Source organism: Acipenser ruthenus, chromosome 4, assembly GCF_902713425.1.
Source record: "Acipenser ruthenus chromosome 4, fAciRut3.2 maternal haplotype, whole genome shotgun sequence".
Taxonomy (NCBI): Eukaryota; Metazoa; Chordata; class Actinopteri; order Acipenseriformes; family Acipenseridae; genus Acipenser; species Acipenser ruthenus.
Window position 1 is genome coordinate 13762840 of NC_081192.1, and position 27699 is coordinate 13790538.

Genomic DNA, 27699 nt, shown 5'->3' on the forward strand with positions numbered 1-27699 from the left:
ATTAGTTGATTGGAGTCCACCTGTGTGCAATTAAAGTGTCACATGATCTCAGATTAAATACACCTGTTTCTGGAAGGCCCCAGAGTTTGTTAGAGAGCATATCTAAACAAACAGCATCATGAAGACCAAGGAGCTATCAAAACAAGTCCGGGATAAAGTTCTGGAGAAGCACCAATCAGAGTTGGGTTATAAAAAAATATCCCAAACTTTGAACATCCCCCTGGAGCACCGTTAAATCCATTATTAAAAAATGGAAAGAATATGGCACAACCGCGACACTGCCTAGAGAAGGCCGTCCACCTAAACTCAGTGACCAGGTAAGGAGGGCATTAGTCAGATAAGCAACCAAGAGGCCAATGGTAACTCTGAAGGAGCTGGAGAGATCCACAGCTGAGATGGGAGAAACCGTCCATGGGACAACTATTCCCGGACGCTCCACAAAGCTGGGCTTTATGGAAGAGTGGCGAGAAGAAAGCCAGTGCTGAAAAAACCCATATCAAATCCCATTTGGATTTTGCCAAAAGGCATGTGGGAGACACAGCAAACATGTGGAAAAAGGTTCTCTGGTCTGATGAGACCAAAATTGAACTTTTTGGCCTGAACTTTTTGGCCTTAGCGCATAGCTATTATATGCGACACTGGCAGCGTATAATAGCTCGGTTTTAGGTTGGTCTCAAGCTGGTGATAAAAGCCAAAATGGATTCAATCCTGTTGCACAAACTGTGTGAATGCCTCCCTCAGAGAATAATGAGTTGCTGATGACTTCATTTAGCACCACATGATCCGAATGCCTGGTACATGACAGACAACTTGGACTGAAGAGCAGCTCCTGAACACACAGTCAAAGCACCTTCACACAGGCAAATCAATAACAAAAAAACACAATATTTGAGTAATAGCAATAAGAACCACGAATAATAGTTGCAAACATCATCAGGTAAGAGAACAGCTCATACTCTTCACTAGTATGCACATTTGTAACAAACCCACTGAGTCTGAAATGGCTCTGAAAGAAATTCAAATTAAGCAACACCTGTTAATCAGCATTCCTGGACACATCAATCCATAAACAGACAGTTTTTATAAATACCCCTTCCCCGTCTGTTTTCATCTTAAAAGTGACCAGTGGAAAATTGGATACGAAGGGTCTACATCATAGATCAACAAACATTTTCATACAAATTGGTGCACTTGTTGGAAAGGTAAAAGATTGGCCTGGGTACTTTAGAGGAATTGAGCCAGAGAAGTGTTGGGATTCTAATCTGCAGATAAACAGTCTACAGCACTGTCAGGCTGGCAAGATTCATAAGCTCTATATTTATCAGGAAATTATTTATATCCAAGCTGCTTTTTAACACTTAAAGGAGATTTAGAAAAAAAAAATCAGATGGACTGAACAATCAGACACAGTTTACTAATGTTATGAACAGTTAGTAAACCTCAATTTTTTTATTGTATAAATTACAGCTTGGCATCAAAAACAAACAAAACACTAAAGCAATACAGATTCCAGCAAGCCTGAGTTACAGATTTCCTAAAATACTTTGTGGGAATCCTAGGTGTGAATTAAGATATCATGGATTCCAAATAAGTCTACAGGCCTACAAGCTTTCTGTAAACTAAAAGTTTAACTGAATGTTAACTAAAGGGTCATTTCATGTACACAGTTATGTGAGGAATTGAAATAGGTCTAATAAACAGGCGATGATAGCAAAAAGTGCAATTTACAATAACAGAAACTGTCTCCAGGAGAGAATTTGGCTTGGAATGAATGATGTCCTCCCTAGCTGAAATATTTTACTCATCTGAATTAGACACAAAATTGTATTTGAAAATTCAGTGAGCATACACACTCATGGGTAGATTTTACTAAGATGGGCCAGTTGCAGCACAAACATACCACAATTTGCATTTCTGTTGCAACAAGTATACATTTTCAAGGGATCTGCAACAAATTTAACATTGTACCACTAATTCGTATTTTCGTGAGTAGCCTATAAGCCAAATGTAAAATGTAATTTTTTAGTTAAGTTAGTCAGAGGTGCAGTGCTAACTTGTGCACAATTACAAACCACCTGCACATTAATAGAATAGGTGAATCTCCAGACTTCTGACTTGTTTGCAACTGGTTTGCGACAGCCGCAACTCTTCAGTATTGAAATATTGTATGGCTACCGTTATTCCAGCAGCATTGATAAAGAACTGGTATGCATTGGTATGTTGGTTGACATTTTGCAATGATGATGCATGCTTTTTTGCTATTATATTTACACTGTTTTAGCTCACTGATTATTTAAAGTTCAGAAAGGGAGCATATCCTCTGAAACCAGCTGAGCACCACTGCACTCGTTTTTCACCAGGTTGTGTACCATAGGGATCTACACTTCTGAATGTAATTACTAACAAAATTTTGACATTAGAGGTTTGGCATTTTTTACTTGACAGTAAAAAGAGCAAAACATTAAATTGTCTAACTATGCAGAAGTGTGTGTGTGTTTAAAGAGAAAAAAGCAGTGCTCAATTTCTGCATTTTTTTAGACAAATGTGTTTACAGTAGAATGTATTAAATGGAATGTACGTTAATGTACTACTGTAAATCTTTAGATGTTAGAAGTGGATTCATACTTCACTTCTTAAATTGACAAAAAATATTAGGCAAATACCAGAGAACAAATAATTTGACTAAACTGTATACACCATACCCAGGGTATAACATGTGCATTATGTATATTCTTCTGTGTGCCTGATAAAATATGCAGAAATCATTTTTGTTTTGGTTAGAATCTGCACTGTTGCAGAAGTAGCAGCTTTGTTAGGCATAACGGCCCTCTGAGCCTCATTCCAAAATGTTTTTGAACGTATCATTGCTAAGCTGCTCTGCCTATAAAGAATATACTTCAGCCCTTTTCTCTTTGCAAGCACGTTGTGTAAATGTAATATATAAAGTCTAATGAACAAAAGTGAGCAGCTTCAATAACAAAAACCAGCAAAGTTCATGAAATTAAACTGTCATCATTTTATGTGGTGTGTTCCATTAAAGCAGCTGTTGTTTTAAATTTGTTTTTTTAGCACACACTGAAGACTAATGGAAGAAAATGCAATTTGTTTTACAGCGAGTGATAGCACCTTGACTAGTCATTTCAAACATTTACATAAATCTAATATATCCTCCCTGATGGATGTAAATGAGCAATTACTACAAACTTCAACACAAGAGAGGGTGTAGTAATAAAACTAGTGAGTTGAAGCTTAATATAAAATTCAACTATTGCCCTTTTGTCTGAAATGTACCTTATTAAAATGCAAGTCGTTTCAAATGAATTTGTGGCGCAGATTGCATATAGTTGTATTTCTTCTTCGTGAAGGGGTGTAGCACCTCTTTTAAAGAGTGATTGGTCTGTAAGGAAAATGGTTGTTAATACAGTTGCAGTATTGTGCACAACCACTCCACAAGCCACACATAATAGTGATTGTGGCAAGGCAGAAGCCCTGCTTCTGTAAATTGTGGGTGTTGTGAATATAGGGTTGGCAGGGAGGGGGTTAAAATCATCCCTGCCAGAAAACATGGGAGGATGTGGCTGGAGCCTTAAATGAATAATTAATGGTTAGTTAGGCTCCAGCCACATGGTATTTAAGGAAGCGAAAGTCCTTTGGGGGTTAGTGTGTAGGTGAGTTTCACTGTGCTCAGTATTTTGTGTTGGTTACTGACGGCGAATGCCCAGCCTGACATTAGTGTTTGCAGCAAGTGTTGTTTTGTTTAAGCCTTTTATTTTGGCCACTGTGCCTTGTTTGTTTGTTCCTGTTTGTTTTTGTGTTTAATAAACGTGCTTGAACTGCAGCTTTCTGTCTCTTTCTTGCCACTAACATCTGGGACCACAGCGCTATCAGATTTTTGAACTACCTAGAACTGCCACGTGGGTCACTTTGACCCATACATTTTTAAACTGCTTCGTTATGAAAATGAAGACATACCATCGGATACAACTAAAACGTTTTATTCATGAACATCATATCTAACATTTGCATCGCAGAAACACCGATTTTAAATGGAAAAATAAACATAAAAGGCTTTATTTTTAAAATGAGCGCATATACAGCATGACTACAAGGAAACGGGTACGTACATATCCCTGTGTACAGGTGTAAATGGGTATATGTACACACAAAACTATAAAACCAAAATCGTTGTTTCTAATACTACATAAAAAGAAAATATAACACCACTTCTGGTATGACGGCTGCATTGTACTCTATGGAGGAGCGTACGCATCTGCCAGCTGACTGTGCCTGCATCCAGGAGCTGTGTTGTAAACACAGACGCAGTTCCATTGAACACTATTGTAAACACATGTAAACTGGTACGTACAACCCTGTAAAACCGAAATGTTTTTTTTTTTCTAAAAGTAATATAAAAAAGAATATATAACATACATTTCATATTAGGCACATAAGTTGTTATCCTACCTTTTCAGTTTGCTGTATGCATCTGAGTGCAGCTTGCCATATTCCAATCCAAGTGACTACTTTCAAGATTAAATATTTCCTTCTGATATATTCCCAGTTGCATTTGTGGAACAAAACAAAGGATTGTTGTCTCCCAGGTACATTGAGAAATAAAGCAACTAGACTTTCACTGAATTGGCATCTTGACAAATCCACAATCATAGCAATCTCTGTCTCGTAGTCTACAAACAAAGAAAGGCTTGAAATAAAAAAACTAGGAGGAGGAGGCGGGTCTTGTTTGCATTTACAAAAAAAAAAAATAGAATATCTTACATCATATTAAAAAAAGACATGTATTGTATTGCACGGGTCACATTGACCCACATGGCAGTTCTTTTTTTTTTTTTTTTTTTTTTTTTTTTAATTTAGTCGTCGCCAATTATTTTTACCCCGGTTTTCACCCCAATTTAGCATGCCCAATTATTATCTGTATCCCTGGCTCACCGCTCGCAACCCCCCCGCCGACTCGGGAAACGGAGGCTGGAACACGCGTCCTCCGAAACGTGCTCCTTCCAAGCCGTCATTTTTCGCACTGCAGATCCACAGCAACGCCACCAGACCTATAGTGCCGGAGGACAACACAGATCTGGCGGCTCCGCTGCAGAGCCACAGGCGCCCTATCGGCCACAGGGGTCGCTGATGCGCGGTGAGCCGTGGATTCCCCTGCCGACCTAAGCCCTCCCTACCCGGGCAGCGCTCAGCCAATAATGCGCCGCTGCCTAGGATATCTCGGTCACGGTCAGCTGTGACATAGCCTGGATTCGAACCTGCGATCTCCAGGCTATAGGGCACATCCTGCGAGGAGCGCCTTTACTGGATGCGCCACTCGGGAGCCCCCCACATGGCAGTTCTAGGTAGAACTGTTTATAACTTTATCATTTTTGCGATTCTGGCTATCAAACGCCGTCATGATATTTATTTCATATATTTAGGAAAAGTCAAAAACTGACATACACATACGATTTACAACAGAAGAGTACAGTAATTGGTTGGATTGTTTCCTTCTTAAATGTCTACAATTCTTTGTATGTGAGTAGTGGTGAGTAGTTCACTTTACATTAATTGAATTAGGTATAGATATGAATTCCATAACACTAAGAGACAGCTATCTACACACAATAATACATATTTATTAACAGTTTTAACCAATGATTAAACAGACTAGTTTTTCTGTATTTGCTGTGTTAATCATACAGTATGTAGAGATCCTTGAAACTGAAAGGATAGCTGCTTAAAATATAATGTAATCAGATACGTACAAGTCATTTCCAGTCAGCAAAAAGATCACACTGTGCCTCCTGTACATCAAAAAATATTTGTATTACCTCACACTTTTGGTAATTGATTTGTAAAGTTTCATTAATGTGTTTTGTATAGATATAGATTCTCCAGGTCATTGTAATACAGTACAGAGTCTAATTCTCAAGACACTTTGTGTGAGCAATTTGAATTTTATCCTGGCAGCCTGATTTAATCTATATTTAGTGTCTGAGAAAGCAACCACAGACCTGGGAAATGAAATCTGTCATGAACTCCCAATAAAATGGGCCAAATTTTACAGTACATTATCAAATTCTACAGTACATCTCCCAATGACCAATAATACACAAAAAATCCTCCTTAAAACTGTACATTTAATTAATTGTGTTATGCAGTGCAGGTTCTTAAACTGCAGTCTGAACCTTGGAAACGGGTGCAGTGAATCCTCCACTCTGTATAGGCAGCAGCTGTATAATGGACTGCTGCAGTACAGAAAAGAACCATCACTGATCTGCATTAATGACTGTTTCGTGGAGCTGTCTTCAGTTGTATTTCTTCTGAGTCGTCTTAAAAAAGGACATGCAGTGACAGAAGTCATCGTAGTTATGGAAAATGCTAAGTAAACTGTTGCTTTTAAGTACGCTGATTTGACTCCGAAATGGAGATTAAGCAGTGTTTCGTGGGCACATTACAGACATTACAAGTCATGTGAAAAGTGTCTGATTTCTGTGATTTTCCAGTTCCCATGACTGCAATCGTGGCAGCTCACAGAACAGTGATTTTTTAAAAGTGTGAGAATATACTTGCCTTTCATCTCCCAAAACTGCAGATCAGTTCCACTGCTGTTTATGCGCCTAAACCATATCTGGCCGTGTCTAACTAACAAAGCACTTTATATTTGTTTGTTTGCAACCTCAATGAACTCTGTGGTGGTAGCCATGTGTATTATACCAGTCCCTGTTTTTATGGTAACTATAGCTTATTATTTATTAGGTTAATTTGACTGAGAACCATTAATTGTATTCTTTGGGTAGTGCTCAACTAATATTGTTTCAACAATATTACACCTATGAGCCTAAGCTACTGGTAGGCAACTCTTACATACAGGCTTTTGGATAATGAAAAAAAAAACGTTGGCATCTTAATAACAAAGTGTAGCTGTGAAACTGATATACAGTCTGTCCTATTTTACATTCTGTCGACTCCTTTTTAATCAGCCCTGCCAGGAGCCAATAACCCTGACTGCTGGATGGTAGTGCCAGTGGGGCAGTGCCAGCTCCTGCTATTACACTAGTTAACAGTGATTGTTCGGGGTTGAAGTAATGTGTGGGCTGTCTGTTGACCTCATAGTGCAGTACCACGCCTGCAGTAGATGTCCAAGTTGGAGTGAATCCCGGCGCAGTGTCAGAAGTGAAGTCAGAATGAAACACAGCAGTCATGGGATGGCAGCAGTGTGGATGTTACAACCAGTCATTCATCAGGAGGCTGAAACAGCTGGCTAATATTGCCTTTCATGATCAACATATTTTCAACATATTGTCCTGGTGTTTGGGTTCTCTCTTTTTCCATATATAACATACAGGGGTTAGATAACCTCTGCTGTATTTATTTGCACACTTTACTGCACTTTGCTGTCCATGATCACTGAAATGGCATACCTGACCAGCCTAAAAAGCATTGCATAATACCAACTTTCCTGAAATCATTTCTCTTTGTCATATCAGTCTCTTACTAAGGAGTTAACAATGCTCACAAAAAAGAATGACAAGAAAAAGAAAGTTTTTATGGAGAATGTTTTAAATAGAAATTTTGTCAGGGGGTTATATCTATAAGAAGCTTTCAAGTGAGGCTAGGAAGATTATTCCTTAAATATCCTTTCAAAGAACCAAGTGACTATGCGTGTGTGTGTGCTGTGAATTATCTCACATTGTTAACATATAATTAAGGTATGTTTAAACAGGTACTACAAAGGAAATAGTTTTTCAGAAATAGCTCCATGTTCTTCTTTGTGTGTGTATGAACGTTGTTCATGAGGTTCTGCTCATTTTTGCAGGCAAATGTTTACTGCTGCGGATTGATAAAATGCTTCGAAAATGTCACACGTCGCCAAGCTGAGCAGTGCAGGGAAAACAGGTTTATTTCCAGGAATTAATGAAACTGTCAGTTTGTTCAAGGCAAAGTGATTTGTTAGCTTCACATCAAGAACATCTAATTCAGAACTCAGTGGGTATATATATATTTTTTTTTTTTTTTTTTTTTTTTATAAATTAAGTCGTTGCCAATTAGTTTTTTTTTTTTTTAATTTTATTAATTTATTTTTTTTATTATTATTTTCTCCCCAATTTGAAATGCCCAATTATTTTTAGGCTCAGCTCACCGCTACCACCCCTGCGCTGACTCCGGAGGGGCGAAGATGAACACACGCTGTCCTCCGAAGCGTGTGCCGTCAGCCGCCCGCTTCTTTACACTCTGCAGACTCACCGTGCAGCCGCCTCAGAACTACAGCGTCGGAGGACAACGCAGCTCTGGGCAGCTCACAGGCAAGCCTGCAGGCGCCCCGCTAGACTACAGGGGTCGCTGGTGCGCGGTGAGCCAAGGACACCCTGGCCGACCTAACCCTCCCTCCCCCCGGACGACGCTCGGCCAATTGAGCGCCGCCCCCTGGGAGCTTCCGTCCACGGTCAGCTGTGGAATAGCCTGGACTCGAACTCGCGACATCCAGGCTATAGAGCGCATCCTGCACTCTAGCGAGAGTTTTTACTGGATGCGCCACTTGGGAGCCAGTGGGTATATTTTAAAGCTACACTTAAAGTGGCTAAAATGCTTTCATAAATTGTACCTGTCATGCACTACAAATGTGCAGCTTTGAAATAAACATGATATCGCAAACACGTATTTCCATTTTAAAACTTGTCATCTGGTACTACACTTGGTAAAAGAAAGTTCCCAGTCTGCCTGCCTTCCCTTCCAAGACATTTGTTAGACTAGCAATTGTTCCTGGTTCATTTCACATCAGCAGTGTCTTCGGGCTCAAGCATCTAACTGGCTGCAAAGCATGGCAGTCATTAGAGGAAGCAGCTGGTTGGTCACTAACAGGCAATGCGTCCATGAAGAGGTGGGGGGGTGGGGGCAGATTGTACATGTGTTTAACACAGATTTCTTTCAATCCTACATATTTAAAACCTATATAGTAAATGAATGTGCACAGTGTGGAAAATTAGTCTAGACCAAACAAAACAGCACCAAAAGAAACAAATAAAAATAATAAAAAGTACTTCAGTCAAGTTTATATTTACTGGAAAGCGAGATTCCCTGAAATGTATGAAGAACTTCCTATGCGTTTACTAAAGTTCAGGCGCTGTATTTATCAAAGAAGCACAGGTGAGAGACTGTTTTTTGTACCATTTTACTGAACGTTTTAAAGAGACAGTGAGTGAAATCATTTCTTAAGTCTGTGTGCAAATGCCAGTACTAAGTACCAATAGACAATATTTAGCCCAGCATGTGGTATTTCATCCTGTCTGGTAACATTGTAAACTTGCAAATGTTAGTAGGGCAAGAATTAGATGTATTTAGCAGGAATCATAGCATTAGCCAGGGCTGTCTGCTTCCAACAAGCTAACACATAGCAGGTGCAAAATGTCTTACCGATACCCATTTTCCTAGTCCTAGTTCACAATGAACTGACGTACAAGAACGCCATCTGCAAAAGCCATTGTCTCCTGTTGGAAAGGGAATTTATTACAGGCAAATGCCAGCTATTATCATGTATTGCAGATTTTTACAGAGCTGTGGGTTGTGACTCAGAAGCACAACAGGTACAGTTATGGCAGCCTTCTTATCAAACCACTGCAAGGTTTCACTTCAATGAAGATAATTGCTATAATATGAGCACCTTACCTGTGGCCTCTGTGTTTCACATTACTGGTACAGAGGTGAATGGTGATGATGTTCCTATTTTGTTGTTCAGTACAGCCGCTCACTCTCTGCAGGCTTTCCTTCTTAACTCTGGGGTGGAATCTTCTTCAAGTTTTTTTCACTATCAAGCTTGAGTGTGTCCTTTTACTGGCATAAACCTGGCCCTGGGCCACTGAAGGCTTTCTGTACTGATTTAAAAACATGTACAGATTTTATATTTAACTATTAAATGAACACAGTTCTCCATCCATCGATCCTCAAGTTAAGCGTCATGATAGCTCTGAAGGGCTGATCATACTTCTTACTGCATTGTTACGTCAACGCCCTGCTCTGAGCCGTGCATCAAAGGTACTGCAAACTACATCTATACTGTAGCAGTGTAGGATTATATAGTCATGTTTTTAGGCAGTCTAGACATATTGCAGATCTGTCAGTTACATACTTACTTGCATAGGGTTTTTCACATTCAGGTATTCACAATTCAAAAATGCTTGAAGAGTAAGTAGCAGGGTTCTGAAAAATAGAGCGTTATACGCCCCCACGTGTTGCTACAACTGTTTTAATAACGTGTCTGTGATTTTTCTTTTCATTGTTAACATCCTGACTACTTCTTGCACTTTAGTTTGTTTCAAAGCTTTTTTCAAAATGGCCGCTCTAAGGCACTGGGGTTTGAGATCTGTCCTCTAAATCACTACAGCACCTTGGATGTAATGTATGTGAGTAACTTTTTTGAGGAAAACTTATAAACTCTGTTGTACAGTACATCATTTAAAATGTAATTTAATTGGTATGTTTGTTTTTACTGTATTTAGCCAATTTTATCCAAAATGTTGCACCCTTTGCCAAGGAAGGTGTCAGCCATATCTCACTTTAGGATTGAATCTTCCTCCTTGAGAACAGCGTATGTGTAAGTGAGTAATAAAAAAAAAAAAAAAGAAAAAAAAACTTCTTATTGTAGAGCTTAGCTTTATTCAGGTCAATGGATACGATACTAAACCAAGAATCCTAACATACATTTACAGAGATTTCAAAGGAGAGAGTGTTATTAAATTTAAATGAGTCATTTATAGCATTCTAGATTGTTTAAAAACCTAAAACCTAAGCCAATATTGGTTATAATCAACATGCTGACCTGCTGCAGTTAGTTTTTCTTGTGAGGTTCCTATTTTGCCATCTGGCTGCCAACACTCACAAGGGTCATTGAGAGAAAAGATTATTCTTCAGCAGGCGCCTCTTTCAATCATATACGAAAACTCACTGTGTATATACACGGTATTCAGTGAGACAGAATACTCCTCCTTTTACAGGATGGGTCTCATGTGCAAGAAACACATGTTACCATGTGCAGCACAATAGAAGCTTTATTAGTGAGCCAAACAGAAAAGCATGGCTTAAAAGGAATCAGCAGAGGACTTGTGAACCACGTTTCTCTATCGCAGTTTTTTTTTATGTAATCAATAACACACATTGTGAGACATGAAGAGCAGTTGAGCATTTTCAACCACTTGTAAAAGTGGATTGTGTCAGTACCACCCACTCCTTCAAGTGTGTTATTGAGGTTATAGAATGAAACTGTTATTGAAACTATGCTTATCCTGATTGTAGTCAAATAAGAATTGAACTCTTGGTTGTACTCTTTTAACTATATGGCAATGGAATTTTAGCATCCAATCAGGATGCACGACATTGTCAAGCCATTTAATAAGCTCTAGGATTTCATACCTTTTCATTTTTTATGTCAGTGTTGACATTTCAATATTTTTTTTTTTAAACATTTTACACATATTGTGCTTTTACAGTGACATTTTAATCAAGCGTTGCCTAGGTTAATTTTTATACTTGGAAAACTTTTAAATCACTATAATAAATCATCTCTTTTTGCTCCACCAAAAGGGAAGCAGCAATGTCTCATCTTTGAGGAAATGTTATCCTTCTGAGAACAGAACCCTATCATAAAATAAATGGGATAATGAATTACTGCATAGCCTGGTCCAAATTCAGCACTGACAAGACACCTCTAATTTCCAAGTACTACACTGAAGAGAACACATTATTGCATATTACCATACAGTCAACATTCCTGTGTCACCAACCAGCAGTTATTTTAATTTCATGGTATTCAGGTCATGGAAACTGGTTTCCAGCTGTGTGGTTGTAAATGATTTAAACTTGCCTAAAGCAGGTTGTAAACCTGACAGGAGTGCACAATGTTCTCCATGCACTCATTTTCATAGGTTAGTTAGAAAATAAATATAATGATAGTTAACGTACATAAAGGGTTTATAGCTAATTAAATAGTACCTGTTCACGTCTATATTCAAAGAAACACAAACAAGCGCAAACATGTATTTTTATCATTGAAATAAAAAGTGACAATAAGGTCAGGGAACTGCTGGGGACATGCATACGTTGGTACTTAAAGTATCCTTCCTGATTTAATATAGATTTTACATGAACAAACTGGCAGATGTTCAGTATCAGTTGTCAGATTCAGTTTCGTAACACTTTTCACCTATTTTTTACTCTTGCTTCTGAAATGAAGCCATCTGTTTGAGCCCATGAAAAGATGTTTCTAAATGTCAAATCTCAAGTTGTTTGTGTTATATAATGTGCAAAATAAACAGTGACTGTTTCTGCACAAAAAAAAAACAACCTATGTGTACCATCAACGGGATTAACAAGAAATAAGCTTGCCGTAATTATTTTATTGACCTGAGCAAAATGTAACTTTGAGTGTATGTGAAGTGTGTAGGTCATGAAGTCCTGCATGCTTCTTCTTTTAGTTAAGTAGCTATTTAAAATTATTTTGTGGTAAGAATCCTTATCTGTTAACTGTTGTATTTGTTCAGAAACATCTGAAAGTCATCTGTTTTTCTTCATTATCAATTGCTGTAGATAAACTGTGACTTAGTTATTCATCCATTTAACCTTGGGTTTTTAATGAGTTTTAATATCTGCAGCTCTCTTCTCAAAAACTTAAATTCCCCCTAAAAATCCAAATTATATTCCCCACTGATGTAATTTATCCAAGACAGAGTTCTAACACGTATAAGAAGGATAGTAAACTCACTTAGCACAGTGCCCACTTATAAAAGTTTCCCATAGTAAAAGTGTAGCAAAATGTAATAAAGCATAGCGAATGCATGGTAAAGCATCAGTATTCATTGTAAGCACCATTAAACATGCAAAGTATAATGGGAAAAACATGTGAAAACTGCTGAATTACTGTGCAAGTTTATTGTGGTAAACATTTATAAGGGCATTTGCTGGAGCCCAGAGGGCAGAGTCTCTAAACCACCTGTACCATATCCTGCTGCACCACAGAGATAACTCATCCAAGAACAAACCAAGTCAAATCTTACTTAGTTTCTGAAATCTGGTTCCAGATAACATGGCTTAAGCATCCTGTAACAAAGTCCTTTAGTACAATCCTTTCAAAGTGTTTCCTCCACTGTAATGAATTCATATTTTTTTGAAAGGTGAAGTACACCAGGTAATTTTACAAAACTACAACAAACAACTGATAAATATAACTCAATGTTTTTTTTTTAAGTACTCTATGGAGTTATTTGTTTCTCACGTTTGTGAAATGTAAATGACCTTTTATCAATGAAACTAAGCTTGTTAGAGACTGGAGGAAAATGTTCCTATCATAAGCCATCTTTTAAAACATGTCTTTGCTTGCGATTGTAAGTCGCCCTGGATAAGGGCGTCTGCTAAGAAATAAATAATAATAATAATAATAATAATAATAATAATAATAATAATAATAATAATAATAATAATAATAATGTCCAAGAAACACAAACTCAGTGACTCGACTATATTTGACACAAACTCAGTGGGTCACCTGACATTTTCCATGTAAATTATTCCACAAGGTTGAACAAGTTTCCTTGTCCTTGATTTATCAACATTGAAATTACATCACATTAATCTCCCAGTGGGAGGTAGAGACAATTTGTGATTATGGTTCAAGCTGCTCCAGAATTAGAGTGGTTATTATATATTTTTTTGTAATTTCATCTGTTGAAAATTTAGATTTATAGAAGGGCTTCCCAGCAGAATGGTCTGCAGACTTCTTGTCTCCCTCATTATTGCCCATTCAACCTTCCTAATCACCTGCTGCCAACTGTAACTGTCAGCTCCCCTTTCAAGAAATGTATAGAATGAAAAATCCTATTTCGACACAGTAAGTGCAGATCAATTAGGCTTTTGCCTCCACTCTCTCTCCCTTATACACTTAACCCACCATTTAACATGAGCCTCTATCACAATATGTTTGGTTCAGTAATGTATTTGCTGATATATATGTGTTTGTGTTCTTTGTTGTGATTGTGAGAGAAAAAGAAAGAGAATGTGTTTAAAAATAAACAACTTTGAGATTTGAAAGGCAAATTAGGGGTGTGCAGAGAACCCATTACTCATACTCGGTAACCAATACTTGTATGCATAGACGCCTAACCCATGGGGCAGAAGGGGCATGTGCCCCCACCACTTTGAATATGGGTGGGTCAAACTATATATTTTGCCCCTCCCCCTTTTTTCGTTCATTAAATATGTAGTATACCTGGTTGTGTTTGGCATTGCTTTGTCTTTAAAAAGTTTAAAATAAAATATAAAAATTGAAAAGTATTCAGAGAATGGGCCATATTTATAAACAATCACAATAAATTCTCCCAACGCAAACATATTGGTTTGACCCAAGGTCAAAACTTTGTTAAGTGAATGTGAACTTAGCAGGCCACCTCACTCCCAGCCTTGTCCGGGGGGGTGGGGGGGGGGGGGGGTGGAGTATCCGATATATCTATCAGTAAACAAGCCATATTATAACATTTTGTACATGCTATTCTTTGTGTTTGTTTAGCACTTCCCTTTAACACTAGAACTACCGGATGTACAAATATGCCTAGAACTTCGGAGCGGTCTTTTTTAACCGTTATATAAAAATGCATATAAAACTACTGCAGCATCGCAAACAAAATTAGAAGTACAGATAGGACTACCAAACAAAATTATTTCGATGCATCCTGATGGTTTTTTTTAAAGTAAATGTCAGACAGCACAGTTTTACATTATTGGGAAAAATTACATGTATACTAACATATATGCTTGACATAAAACAGTTTTAGACAGATTAATTTGCTGTAAATACCATACCACTTACCTGTGTATGTTACTGGATATAGTTACTGGATATAGTTAGATACATGATTTGTTTTATAGTTCAGTCTATATTTAATAATGGGGCGGTATCTCATGCATGCTTTCTAGATGCTACATCCGCACATTTGAAAACCTGTAGTCATAACAGTGTGGTTTTTTTTAACATGCCAAACATAGTGCTTACCTGGAATTCTGATTTCCTCACTTACATTTTCCAATAATTTCTTTGTATTCCTTATTGAGATATTTCTTGTGTTGCTTATCATAAAGAACAGGCTATTGCTGCACTGCTATAATCAGACATTTCCCCATCTATCCTGTGATATTTGGAGTGCAAATGAGCATGAAGAACAGGGTTGCGAAAAACTTTGCTTTTGACGTTATTCTTTGTTTTCCTTCAGGATTATGTTTGGGACACCGTTTTTGCAGCCTGCTATTCAACGGTAATTTGCGTCTTGCAATAGCTGGTTTGCTACACTGTTATTCCGTAACTTTATTTTTGTTTTGTAATGTAATCATGCACAACAGGACTACATTAAAAAGTGTTCAAAAGCTCAAAGGATGGAACTTACAACTCTTCAAAGATGTAACTTACAACTGTTAAAAACGTGGATTGTTCAACTGTTCAAAAGATGGAAAGGTAAAACTCTTAAAAATGTGCATTGTTCAAATGTTAAAAAGAAAAAGCACAGGCGCCTAGCTGCCAAATAAGTGGAGAAAAATGCATTTAAAAACCTCCATTGGTCAAAAAGACTGCTCCGGTAGTTCTAGTGTTAATAAACTGCATGTGCAATTCTAGATACTGTACAGCATTGTGCAGATATGCCACTGGAACTGGTTATGTCATTTGGTGCTACTTGTGTTTGTACTTAATAAATGCTTAGTTAGTTAATATTCTATATTTTATGCTGAAACACCTGCCCAATTTTTGGGGTTTACTATTACAAAAAACAGTAACTTGAAAAAGATTGAACAGTAAAAATTAGGTTTACCAGCGCTTATTAGCAAAAAAAAAAATGTATGCCTTGCGTCGCTCAGAAGTTGTTCTTTACCATTCCCCCCACTTATAAACAAAGTTAAGATTTACTCGGACATGGGTGGGGCTAAAACCGGAAGTGTCATTAACATGTTTCTTTGGCCCTGATTTTCATTCAGAAAGTGACCAATGTTTTAATGTTTATTTAACAATGCCTTTATATTGTTTTGATGTCCTAATGTGTCAACCACTTAGACCAGATTATAAATCTGCAAGATGTATTTCATTTTTATTATTTATTTACATTATTTTAGGGATTATTCTGATGGGGGGGGGGTTACAGTACATAGTAGTAAAGTATGATGCGATCAGTCAGATTATTTTTTTAACACACAAAATGGCTTTTCTTGTGAGACAAAGAAAAGATTGCAAAAAACAAAAAAAACACTGAAATCCAACACAAAACACCTTTAAATAAATGATAGAGATTTTTTTTTTGAAAAATGAAAATACTATTAATGACACCATCGAGCACACAGACAAACTGAAGGACTAGCCTTGCAAATGACTAAAATCACCAAGTTAACCAATATCAACTCAAGTATATTTTATTAAATGTTATTATTTTAGAAAAGTTGTTAACAAATCCCTTTTTCAAAGTGAAATATATCTCTGAAAAGAGTTTGATTTCAATCTGTCTAACCTCCTCACTCATTCATCAAAGAAAGAATGATGCTTAGTTCCAGTGTGTCAGAGACTGTTACACTGGTCCCTCCTCCTTCTCCCTTGGATTGGCTCTCTATCTCTAGATTTGAGATTGACAGTCATCACTGCCCTATTGGAGCCAGAGTTGATTCAATGTATTTTTTACATGTGTTTTTTTTTTTCTCTCCGACTAACGAGTAATACAAAAATACTTGTGTATTACTCATACTTGGTAAAAGGCCATACTCATTATGAATATTCTTTTGTTTTTGTTACTCGGCACACCCCTTAGGCAAATGCAGTTGAATTTTGTATTCGACCTACAATACACTACATGTAGATATAACAGTAAACAGGTTAACGTAAACACATGAGTTTGTAAATAAATCCCAAGCCACATGTTATAGGCTGGGCTACTATGGAATTGTGTTGTCTAGCATTATTTGATAGTGCCTTTGGATTAATTTCTCAGTAAAAGAATTAAGTATTTTCTCTGCAAAGAGGTGTGGGTTTGCGGTAATGCAAGTAAACTTCTGTTGTGTAAGTGACATGTTATGTTTTCTATTTATGCAGAGTACCCTGAAGAGAAGAGGCAGTCGAGAAATGTATAAGGAAAAGAAATCTTCAACTCAGGTGGATCTAACGCTTAATTCAGTTCCCTTCAACTATATTCAACAATGCAATATTTAGTTTGCTGATACTGCAGTAGACTTTAACTCAAGGACATATCAGAACATATAAGAACTACACAGCATCTAGAAAAAAAGAATGCTTCTATGAACTCCAGTTTCTGTGATCTATAGCTGATTTTTAGTTAACACAAGAAAATGATAATTACTTTTCAGTAGACTCCTACTTTTACCAAATTAAAGGTCAGTGGACCTACTTAAGGCCACATTGTTATTTCCTGGCTAAGTTGGAATGACAACCCTGAGTCTCCTGGCTCCTTGGTAAGGCTGCCAGGTTAGTTAAGCTTGTCTGATTCTCTATGTCAAGTGTTTTTGCAAAGCTGCCACCACCACAGTGTCAAAGCCTTGTAACTCCTATACCATTTGAAGCACTGACTTCATATTTGCAGGGTTACATAAACCCTTAATGCTAAAAGTGTTGCTGCCCATGAAATTGACTTCTGACTTCATATGGCTGCCATACTGAGGTCATGTTACTTTTAAAGTTACAGCTGCATAGAGAGCACATTGTGTTATTGTTTTAATGTTTGGTAAATAGCTGTATTCTTGAAATGTATTTCTTTCTTAAGTTCCATTACCAGTGTTGTCCAATAAGAAATGCTTCAATGCTTTAAACTCCGGCCATATCAATGATACAGTTTTTGTAAACATGTAAACTACCCTATTGTGGGGAAAGTAGTTCCTTATAGAGACTCACATGCAAAACATGATACAGCTAAATGACATTCAGTCAGTATCATTTTGTGACTTGCAATGGCTCACAAACATAAAAAGAGATAAGTGATACAATCAAAATCTGTTCAATGTTAGTTTATAGTTTATTAATGTTTTAAATTATTATTATTATTATTATTATTATTATTATTATTATTATTGTTGTTGTTTTAAATTATTATTATTATTATTATTATTATTATTATTATTATTATTATTATTATTATTAATAACATTCATAACAAGTGTACACCTATAAAGGAGGCAGCCTTAGTCCTGTAAACACATTCACCATGCTGTTTTGTGTGAACCACAGACACAAAGCACCACCAAACAGGACTTGCCTTAGGCATAGGTTTGGGGCTTCAAACTTTATGTATACAGCATTGTCACATATTTCCTGTCCTATTTATTTTTTGCTCTGCAGGAGGACAGCGCCGACATCAAGTGTCAGCTCCAGTTTGCCAAAGAGGAGTCAGCCCTGATGCGCAAGAAGATGGCCAAGCTGGGTCGGGAGAAGGATGAGCTGGAGCAGGAGTTGCAGAAGTACAAGTCGGTGTACGGTGATGTGGACAGCCCCCTGCCGACAGGAGAGTGTGGGGGGCCACCCAGCACCCGCGAAGCCGAGTTCAAGCTGAGACTCAAGCTGGTGGAGGAGGAAGCCAACATCCTGGGGAGAAAGATTGTAGAGCTGGAGGTTGAGAACAGGGGTCTGAAAGCGGAGAACGAGGACATCCGCTTCCAGTACGAGAAGGATTGCCTGGGCAGGGAGCACATTTCCAGCGTTCCCACCTCCCCCTATGGAGATTACCTGGAGTCGGCTGCCGAGCTGAGGCGCCACCTGCAGTTTGTGGAAGAAGAGGCTGAACTGCTCAGACGCTCAATCTCTGAGATTGAGGACCACAACAAGCTGCTGACCAGCGAGTTGAACCGATTCAAGTTCGGGCCGGTTAAGGAAGCAAGCTGGGCAGAGGAAGATGGGGTGTTAAAGCCCAGCAGTGCCTGCAGTGATAGTGGGGGAGGATTGCAGGAGGAATTGAAAGCCGCCCGTCTGCAAATCAACGATCTGAGCGGTAAGGTGATGAAGCTGCAGTACGAGAACCGGGTCCTGATCTCTAACGTGCAGAGATACGACTTAGCATCTCACCTGGGGATGTGTACAGCCAGCCCCAGGGATAGCGATGCTGAGAGTGATGCCGGAAAAAAAGAGGGTGAGGATGATGACGGTTGTCATCTGATGCCACTACACCCCAAGAGGGAAGGACCCATTGGCGGGGAGAGTGATTCTGAGGATCTCTGTGAGAAGACTTCCGGTTTTGGCAGTGGAAAGCCCTCAGAGGTGAGCGACCTCAGCTCAGTTGAGTTGGCTCATCGCAAGAAAGAGGACACAGACACTTTGGCCAATGTGAAGCATGAGGCGGAGCAGCTGGGGAAAACTGTTGAGCGGCTCATCACTGACACCGACAGCCTAATCTATGATGGCAAGCTGCTGGTGACCAGTGGAGGCTCTCCTGAGCAGGAGTTCAGAGGGGACGGGGATGTGGCGGAGGGGAAAGCCGAGCCCCAGCTGCTAGACACCATCAACACCCGCATGAAGGCATTCAGAACGGAGCTGCATACCTTCATGGAAAAGGTAGACCACCTCGGGGAGGGACTCAGGGAGCAGGTGGACGACCTCTCTCCCATGCCTAACCTCACAGAATCTGCCAGCTTCCTGTCCAGCATCACGTCCATGTCGCGGGACTCTCCTATAGGAACCCTAGGGAGAGACCTCATCACTGACTTCCAGGTAAGCACAGGCTTCTGGTTTCTCTTAAAATAAAGAGAATTGCTGCCACAGCTACATTAAAACTAATAAACATGCTGCTTTTTATTTTGTTAAAATTTAGGTTTATTTTTTTTGACAGCTGCTCTTTTATCTATTTTATAATTAGCCATGAAGTCATGGATCAACCCATCCTTTCTAGACTTAAAAAAGAGTGATAGTTCAATACACAATATTCAACCTTGCAACTTTATTTTTTTTATATACCTTAAAAAATAAAATGATAAACTGTGACAAAGTGTTTGTACTGAATATAACTTTGGCTTTCCCAGATGTTGATCTGTTAATACAGTAACCTGGCATTTTGAACTCCAGTTCAAACAGTCCAGGTTTTCATTTACATTTTTAATATTGCTTGAAAATGCCCAGTGAAGTGTAACATGTAAAAACATATGCATGAAATATCTTGAGATAAAAAAAATAATAAATATTTAATTTTTGTCAAAATTCAGATTCTAAAAGTTAGAAATTGTCATTGTTTTGTACTCGGTATAATAGCCAAACGTTTGTGGAAAGAAAATTAATCTCAGAAAGATGAATTAGGGTTATTTTGTAGTGTTTAAGTTTGCACCTTTATCTGTGTATAATACAGGTGGACCACTATAATAAATTAGCATAAATCAATTAGTGTAAATAATTTTTTAAGCTGCTGAATCTGGTACACTGTGCTATTGAGCTCCAGTGCCTTCAAACATGACTGCAGCCTAAGTGTCAGTTTTGTCATCAGTTTGCAAGGTTGCAAGGTTGATTTGCACCCTAAGGAACTTTAGTTGAAGTCAATTTGAACTGTGTCCCTGTACCATCAGTGCCGACGCAATGAAGCCTACTCAAACCTTCAAGTGAAGTGGCCACCCTGCGGACTGCTGGCACGCAGACTGAGCTTCACTGCCTTGTTTTTTCTCTGCGGCTGCTGCTTTTATTTTATTTTTTGTCTTTTTGTGATATCCATGTAAATGCTTGTTTATGGTTCTTCCTCTTTGCCGCTTTAAGAACTAACTGAAAAACACAGCTGAAGATTCCCCAGTGCCAAATTGCTGCCTTTCTCTTTCATACAATGTGGCACCATAGCACTGTGCCTCTGCAGGAGTTATTAGTTAATTTCATAACATAGAAGAGGAGTGAAGCAGGTTGATTTAAAGTGGTCGAGATTAACCAGCATAGTACTGAGCTGAGCACACATTTTATGTAGTGTACAGCATAGAAGGGGGCTATAGTATTTCACCAAATCTTAAATGTATTAGTTCTGGCAATATTTCTTAATGTTTACAGGTCTTTAGTGTGCCCTATTATTCTCTTTGTCATAGTTCTTTATATCTCTGTGTGTTCAGATATGTTTTTGTTATTTTGTAACTTTGTGATTTGTAGTACATGCAGACTCTGCCAAACACAAAAAGTGGTCATGAAGAATAACATACTTGGGAGTAATGCTTAAAGATGCTTTGACATGTTGCAGGGATTTGTCGGATAGTAAGGCATTCCGGCTAGATCAGGAAAAGTATACATGACTGTTAAGAATCATCAGGATGCTGCATGTCCTCAGAATATAATTTTCTTTTTATGGAATAAGAATTGAATCAGAAGAACCGTCACTGAGCACGGCTTTGTTTGCATGGCGTACGACGGGAGGACGGCAGTCCTGCGTCTCTCATTTTTTCATGGCTTATGCGCCAGCTGTTGTTTTTGACTCCTGCATCGCTCATTGCATGCGCCTCATAACCAGTGTTTGCATTCTTTTTTTCTTCTCTTTTTCTCTTTTTTCTTCCCAGATGTTTCAGCCCATAATTTTGCTCATCTTCATTTTGGTTCTGTTCTCGTCACTCTCTTACACCACGGTGTTTAAGTTGTTTTTTCTCTTCACGCTTTTCTTTGTCTTGTAGTTTTTTCAGTCATCTACTTTACCCATTTTTGTTTTCTTTATTCCCTCCCTGTTCTTCGTTTTCGTTTACCAACCGGCCATGAAATTCCCCCCTCCCCCTCCCCCTCCCCCTCCCCACAGTCCAAACTGAGGGATCAGATAGAGTGGCAGCTAGGCCAGGAGCATGGAGAGGAACCAGAAACCCAGAGCATTCGCCTGGGCACAGACCAAAGCCGACGAGCCGATGGAGACAATAAGTACTACAGGCCACAATATTTAAGTATAGAGGTCAGTGATTCATCAGTATTTCATTTTATAAAAAAGAGGCATTTGTATCCCCTGTGTCTCAGTCAAGTAAATGGTAAATAGTTTGTAGTTGCAACCCAAACTCAAAAACACAAGAGATCTGAAATAGACAAAAATACCAAAATGAGGCAGGAGCCAACATTAGTGGAAAAGGGATAGGGATTTAGGGCTGGTTAGTACAAAAATGTCATTGCATATTATTATTATTTATTTATTAGCAGATACCCTTATCCAGGGCAACTTACAATTGTTACAAGATATCACATTATTTTTACATACAATTACATTATTTTTTACACATTATTTTTACATACAATTACCCATTTATACAGTTGGGGTTTTACTAGAGCAATCTAGGTAAAGTACCTTGCTCAAGGGTACAGCAGCAGTGTCCCCCACCTGGGATTGAACCCAAGACCCTCCAGTCAAGAGTCCAGAGCCCTAACCACTACTCCACACTGCTGCATGCATAGGACAGTACAGCACAAAATAATGTTTCTGGGATTTAGAATCACTGTAAGTACATAATTTCACATCAATATGGCTGGATTGTAACTGTGATTTAAGTTCTATATTTTGCTATCACAATGTTTGGCCCAGTTTAATGCACTCACATTTCATGTTTGGGTAAGGATGTTGCATTATCCCTTTCTTAAAATGAAATTGAGCTAGTTTAGTATGGTATTTTATATTATCATTATTAATGATAATAATTAATTATCACTAGGATCTTCAGTATAGTTATTTGCAACCACAAAACTGACAATACATGTCAGGGTGTTGAGTAAGAAAGGTAGAGAACTGCTCAGTTTCATTCCTATATTTTTTCAGTTCCTCCCTCACAATTAACCCCTAACTTTTTTGGCCACAGCTTATTGTTTTTTTTTTCACAATATCTGTTATTTGCTACTATTGCAGGTGTTCTCTTGGCACTTCCCTTTAAGGAATAACCCATAAACCTGGGATCTACCCTCCAATCGTGTTGTTACCATGCATAAATACAATACATTCTGCCATCCCTTAATCAGAATTAAAAGGGAAGGGCAGAATGCAATTATCCTGAAACCAAATTCTTTATTGCAAATCACTTTTTTTCTCACAGAACATGCAAGACCAAAGGTTTTGGATAATAGCATTCTGTTTATAAGGCTGAGGTGTAGGCAAAAATTGTACAATGGACTCATATTTAAATGTACAGCTTTCAAACGCCAACCCGTCTCATCCGTGCTCAGTTTGGGAAACAAAGCGTCAGCGCGAGCGTCCACAATGCCACTCCCCATAACTGCGTGCAGGGAAGCACTGTGGTTAAATAGCGCTAGCAGGGAGGGACTGTAGTTAAATTGGAACCCTTCGGTCTTAAGTGAAATATGGGGACTGGTATTTAATTATGATCAGCTCAGCTACCCAGAGATCGTTGACAGAGCCCAGAGACCCTGAGACTGAATAGAAAACCCTGAGTCTCCAGGAAAAAATCCAGAGGTTAGGCAGGTATGGGTCACCTTGCAAGCGTGAGCACCTTGCTGCCTTCATGAAAAATGCTTTCCTGTTAACATACTGACGGTACGCCTTTGCATCTTAACAACCATATGGAAGTCTGCATTTTTTTTTTATGTGAACCCCTAATTATAACATCTTTCATGCATGGAAACAAAGGTCAGAAATGGTGAAGTTAACAGCAAGTTAGTGCTAGTTTAGTGACCACCTGTTCTGAGGCTAACATTGTCTCCTTGTCTTGGTGGGTAGCTCAGGGATGCTCATGTTTTATTGGAGGCAAGCACTCCGGCTAGGGAGATTGAGGCTCGACTGGAGCAGGAGAGGAGACTGCGGCAGGAGGAGCAGGACACCTTCAACACCCGGATAACGCAGGTACTATACAGTAACATGGCGGGGCCTCACAGGAAGGCAACACTGGAAAACAACTGTTTGTTGTTGCATTTCATTGCGGCTTACATTTAAAGGTGAGGCTTAAGTCAGAATTATAAATATAAACGATCCACTGAGGTTCATGAAATCAGTCGAGCTGTAAAAACTACCATCTCATTTTTCTTTATTTAGTATTTGAATACAATATTCTTTAAATAAAGTAGTTATATTCTTTCTTGAAAAATCCAGTTGGCTTGAAGATAAGAATTATGAATCATTTACCAGACACATTTTATTGTAAGAAGTCTCTGTTCATACAAGTGCTACTCCTGCTGCAGGAAAGCATTTATGCTAGTAGCTGCAACAGCTGAGGGGGAGCTAAAACTGTACTGAACAACTGAACTGAACAAAACACATAATTAGAGTATGCAGTTTAGAATTCAACTTTAATGGAATTGGTAGAATCAGCACCAATCAGTTTTGTGCTATAGGGGGTCTTACTGTTAAAAAAAAAACAACAACATATACTTATGCATTCGGAAAAAATAGAAAAATGCTAGGAATACAGGTGATATTACTCCTGTAAATTTATTCTAAAATCTTATAAAAGTTGATGGAAACACCATATAAACCCATGCATGTTTAATAAATAGTTCAGATCTTACAATGCATGGCATCCAAAATATTAGCATACAGTAGTTCCTCTCAGCATTGGTGGCAATTTTTGAATCAAGATAAAAAAAAACTATTTGTTTGAGAAGTAATTTTAGGGTTTTATTATTATTATTATTATTATTATTATTATTATTATTATTATATGTACAGCGCTTTGAGGTGTTTCACAGAAGGCACTTTATAAATTCCTATTATATTATATTGTATTGTATTAATCACCATAAAATGACACCCACTGGTCCAGCACTTTGACGTTTGTTATAAACAAGGTTCAGGTGGGGTTTCTTTTGTTTTTTTCAGGAAAAAAAAGAACTCTTCTATCCTAGTGTGATGCTTGCATCTTCATAGTAAACCTAACCATAATCTCTTCTCCTACTCATCCCAGCTGGAGGAGGAGCGCCGGAAAAGCTTGCTGCGGAAGGACTTGGAGGTGCAGAGCCTGAGACTGCAGAACAAGCTGGAGGAGAAATCCTGGAGCCAGGAGAAGGAGCTGCTCCAGCAGGAGGTGCGGCTCTTCCGCCAGAACACCTTTGTCTTCTGCGTCAAGCTCAAGTGGCTACTCAAGCACTGGAGACAGGGAAAGAAGATGGATGATGATGAGGAGGATGATCTTATGGAGGTTAGATATCCATTCAGGAGGGCGTATTGAAGGCATTCCAAATTGTTTGTAATCACACCCAACAAATAACAATATAGCCTAATATTAATGTCTGAGGGTTTTTTTTTTTTACGTATGTTTTTCCTTTCCAATAGATTAAAGAGCTGTGCGAATTTGAGAAGCCCACAGTGTATGTGGAAAGATAATGAACATTGTATTTTAACTGTTGTTAAAACAGTATTTTCCTGCTACGTAACACCAAAAACAAAAAGCACCCAATTGAATTATTTATTTACTTTATCTGGAGGGTAATGTTTTCATCAGACATATTTTTAAATAAAAAAAAAAAAAACAGTGCAAGATATATTTCTAGGGGATACTACCCAGGGTTGTAACTACAATAAATCTTTGGGTTTTATTTATTTCCAGTTGCTATGGCTACAAGAGAGTTGCTAGGGAGCAGTTCCTCGGCCTATAGCTGTTGAGTTTTCTTTGTGGCCCATGGTTTTAACCTGTAAACCACACAAACATGACGCTTACAAACACTGTCTGCTATTGCTTTTGTCAGTATGAGAAGTTTGACAGCATGCCAGAGCTGAACCTCCTGATGGACCACACAGTGAGTGAGCCCAACCAGGAAGAGCCCAGCTTCCTCCAGCAGGCCTCTGCGAAGGGCGGTGTTCAGGGACCTCCTCTGCAAACCCCAGAGCTAATCCAGCATCAGAAGCAGGTACTGTACTGCACCTCGTGGCTATTTCCAAACCTTTCTTCCTGAACCATCAGTACATGAGAAGAATTGGGGAAACAACAGGAATGACGAGCCCAAAAAGTAAAATTCTAGATGGCACAAATTCAGCTCAGGAAATCATGCTAGACCATGGGTTCTCAACCTTTTTTGGATCATGCCCCACCTCCCATCTTATTCTGTGTACAGATGTCATCACACGCATGGAACACCATACCTAATTCCTGTAATCAAAAATAAAAACAAAAGAAAAAAAAACACACCTGGTACCTTTTGTAAAATGGATCATCCTATTAACTTTCTTGATAAACTACTTTAAACAATTTTACACATGTCTCAATGTGAGTTTGTAAATTCACATTGAGACATGTGTAAAATTGTATTTTGTAATATTTTATTATTACTATTTTATTATTACTATAATTACTGTATTTTTAGAACACTCACCACGCCCCCCTAGAAAGTTTGACACACCTATATAAAGGCAGGATTTGAACCCTAACTAGTCATACTTTCACTCCAACTACATAACCGCTACGCTACACACATTCACATCTTAACCCTTTCAACAGACTAGGCTACTATTTACATTTACCCTATCCAAACTGCAATACATTGCCTCAATATAGGTTGAACAAATTCCCATAATGTGTGTGTGTGTGTGTGTGTGTGTGTGCGTGTGTGTGCTTCCGGTAGACTTTTGCAATACGATTTTGTAGTTTCTTTAATTGCATGGGGCTGTATTCTAATCACAGCGCAAATGCGAGTACTAGTGCAAACGGCGCTTGCCTCCACTTTGCCTTCACATAAATGGAGAGAAGACGTAAAAAAACCCGCTGTGCTGAAATGGTATTCTGAAGACATGTCTTCCGCTGTTATAGAGCACCTGCCCCATTACCATGGGTCGGCATAAATTTCGGGACGTGGTATCTTTAACATATTCGCCGAAGTGATTCTTATGACAGCGCAATGGGGTCCCAAATAGACAATTGAGCACTGCGTTAAGACCCGCTGAAACCAGGTTTATTGAATGGCGCAATCAGAAACTTTAACAATTGAACACACTATAAAAAGCAAAGTAGTCCTAAGTATCAACTGCGTGCGTTTCGACTGAAATAGAAAGAGAAAATCAAAGAAAGAAAAGTAAAACACACACACACACCAAAACAGACTGAAAAGTGAGTTAAAATAATAGAGACGTTCTGCAGCTGAAGAACTTGTCTGAGTTTGCATCTGTATCTCTGTCAGCATCAGGGGAAGCTCTGCTTGCTTTGAGCACTCAGACTTCCTGCTATGAAACCTTTGTGACAGCTATTGGGAAACAGCTTCTCATGAAACACTGTATGCACAATTATACCTCTACCACAAAAAGCACTTTCAGGTCAAATACATCAATACCACTATCAGTGTTACTGGTGAAGAGCAGAATGAGGACACTTATCAGGGCTTAAGTGGAACTATTCCCTCTCAATAACAGGAAGAAAACAGACAAATGTCAATGCAATGTTTTTTTTTTCTATGTAAGTGGTTTTTAATTGTGGTTCAATTTAAGTTAAATGTTCAAAGCTTGCCTCAAGTAATAGACAGTTTAAAACAAGTTCATATGGGACAACTAACCTGAGGACTACTAAATGTTAAAATTGTAGCACACACTGGTTATCCTAACATTGCAGCAATAAGTCAATAAGTAAATAAATACCCAGGTGCTAATGATGTAATAGCACCGAGTCACAAGAACGAGGGAGGGACATCTGCAGAACAAGGTACTTTCTTACAGGAAATAATGAGTAAGTAGCAGGGTTCTGACAAATATAGCGTTACACGTCTCCAGGAGTTGCTATAACAGTTAAAATAACGCACCTGTAATGGCCACTCTAGTGCACTGATAGTTTAAGGATTGT

General features: G+C 38.5%; 1 protein-coding gene across 6 annotated transcripts in view; it reads left to right on the forward strand.

Annotated features, from left to right (window-relative positions):
- The window catches only part of LOC117400235 (microtubule cross-linking factor 1), an 81879-nt gene that overhangs the window by 22889 nt on the left and 31291 nt on the right, over nucleotides 1-27699 (forward strand). For 5 of the 6 annotated variants that reach the window (XR_009328403.1, XM_033999858.3, XM_033999855.3 and 2 more), the window contains exons 4-9: nucleotides 17102-17161; nucleotides 18359-19720; nucleotides 21753-21899; nucleotides 23661-23783; nucleotides 24841-25074; nucleotides 25622-25783. Coding sequence is in view for 5 of the 6 variants with exons in the window: in XM_033999858.3 (XP_033855749.3) it covers nucleotides 17102-17161; nucleotides 18359-19720; nucleotides 21753-21899; nucleotides 23661-23783; nucleotides 24841-25074; nucleotides 25622-25783 (2088 nt within the window). In the remaining variant the exon portion in view is untranslated. The remainder of the gene's footprint in view (nucleotides 1-17101; nucleotides 17162-18358; nucleotides 19721-21752; nucleotides 21900-23660; nucleotides 23784-24840; nucleotides 25075-25621; nucleotides 25784-27699) is intronic. The other variant, XM_033999857.3, reaches the window with a different exon arrangement.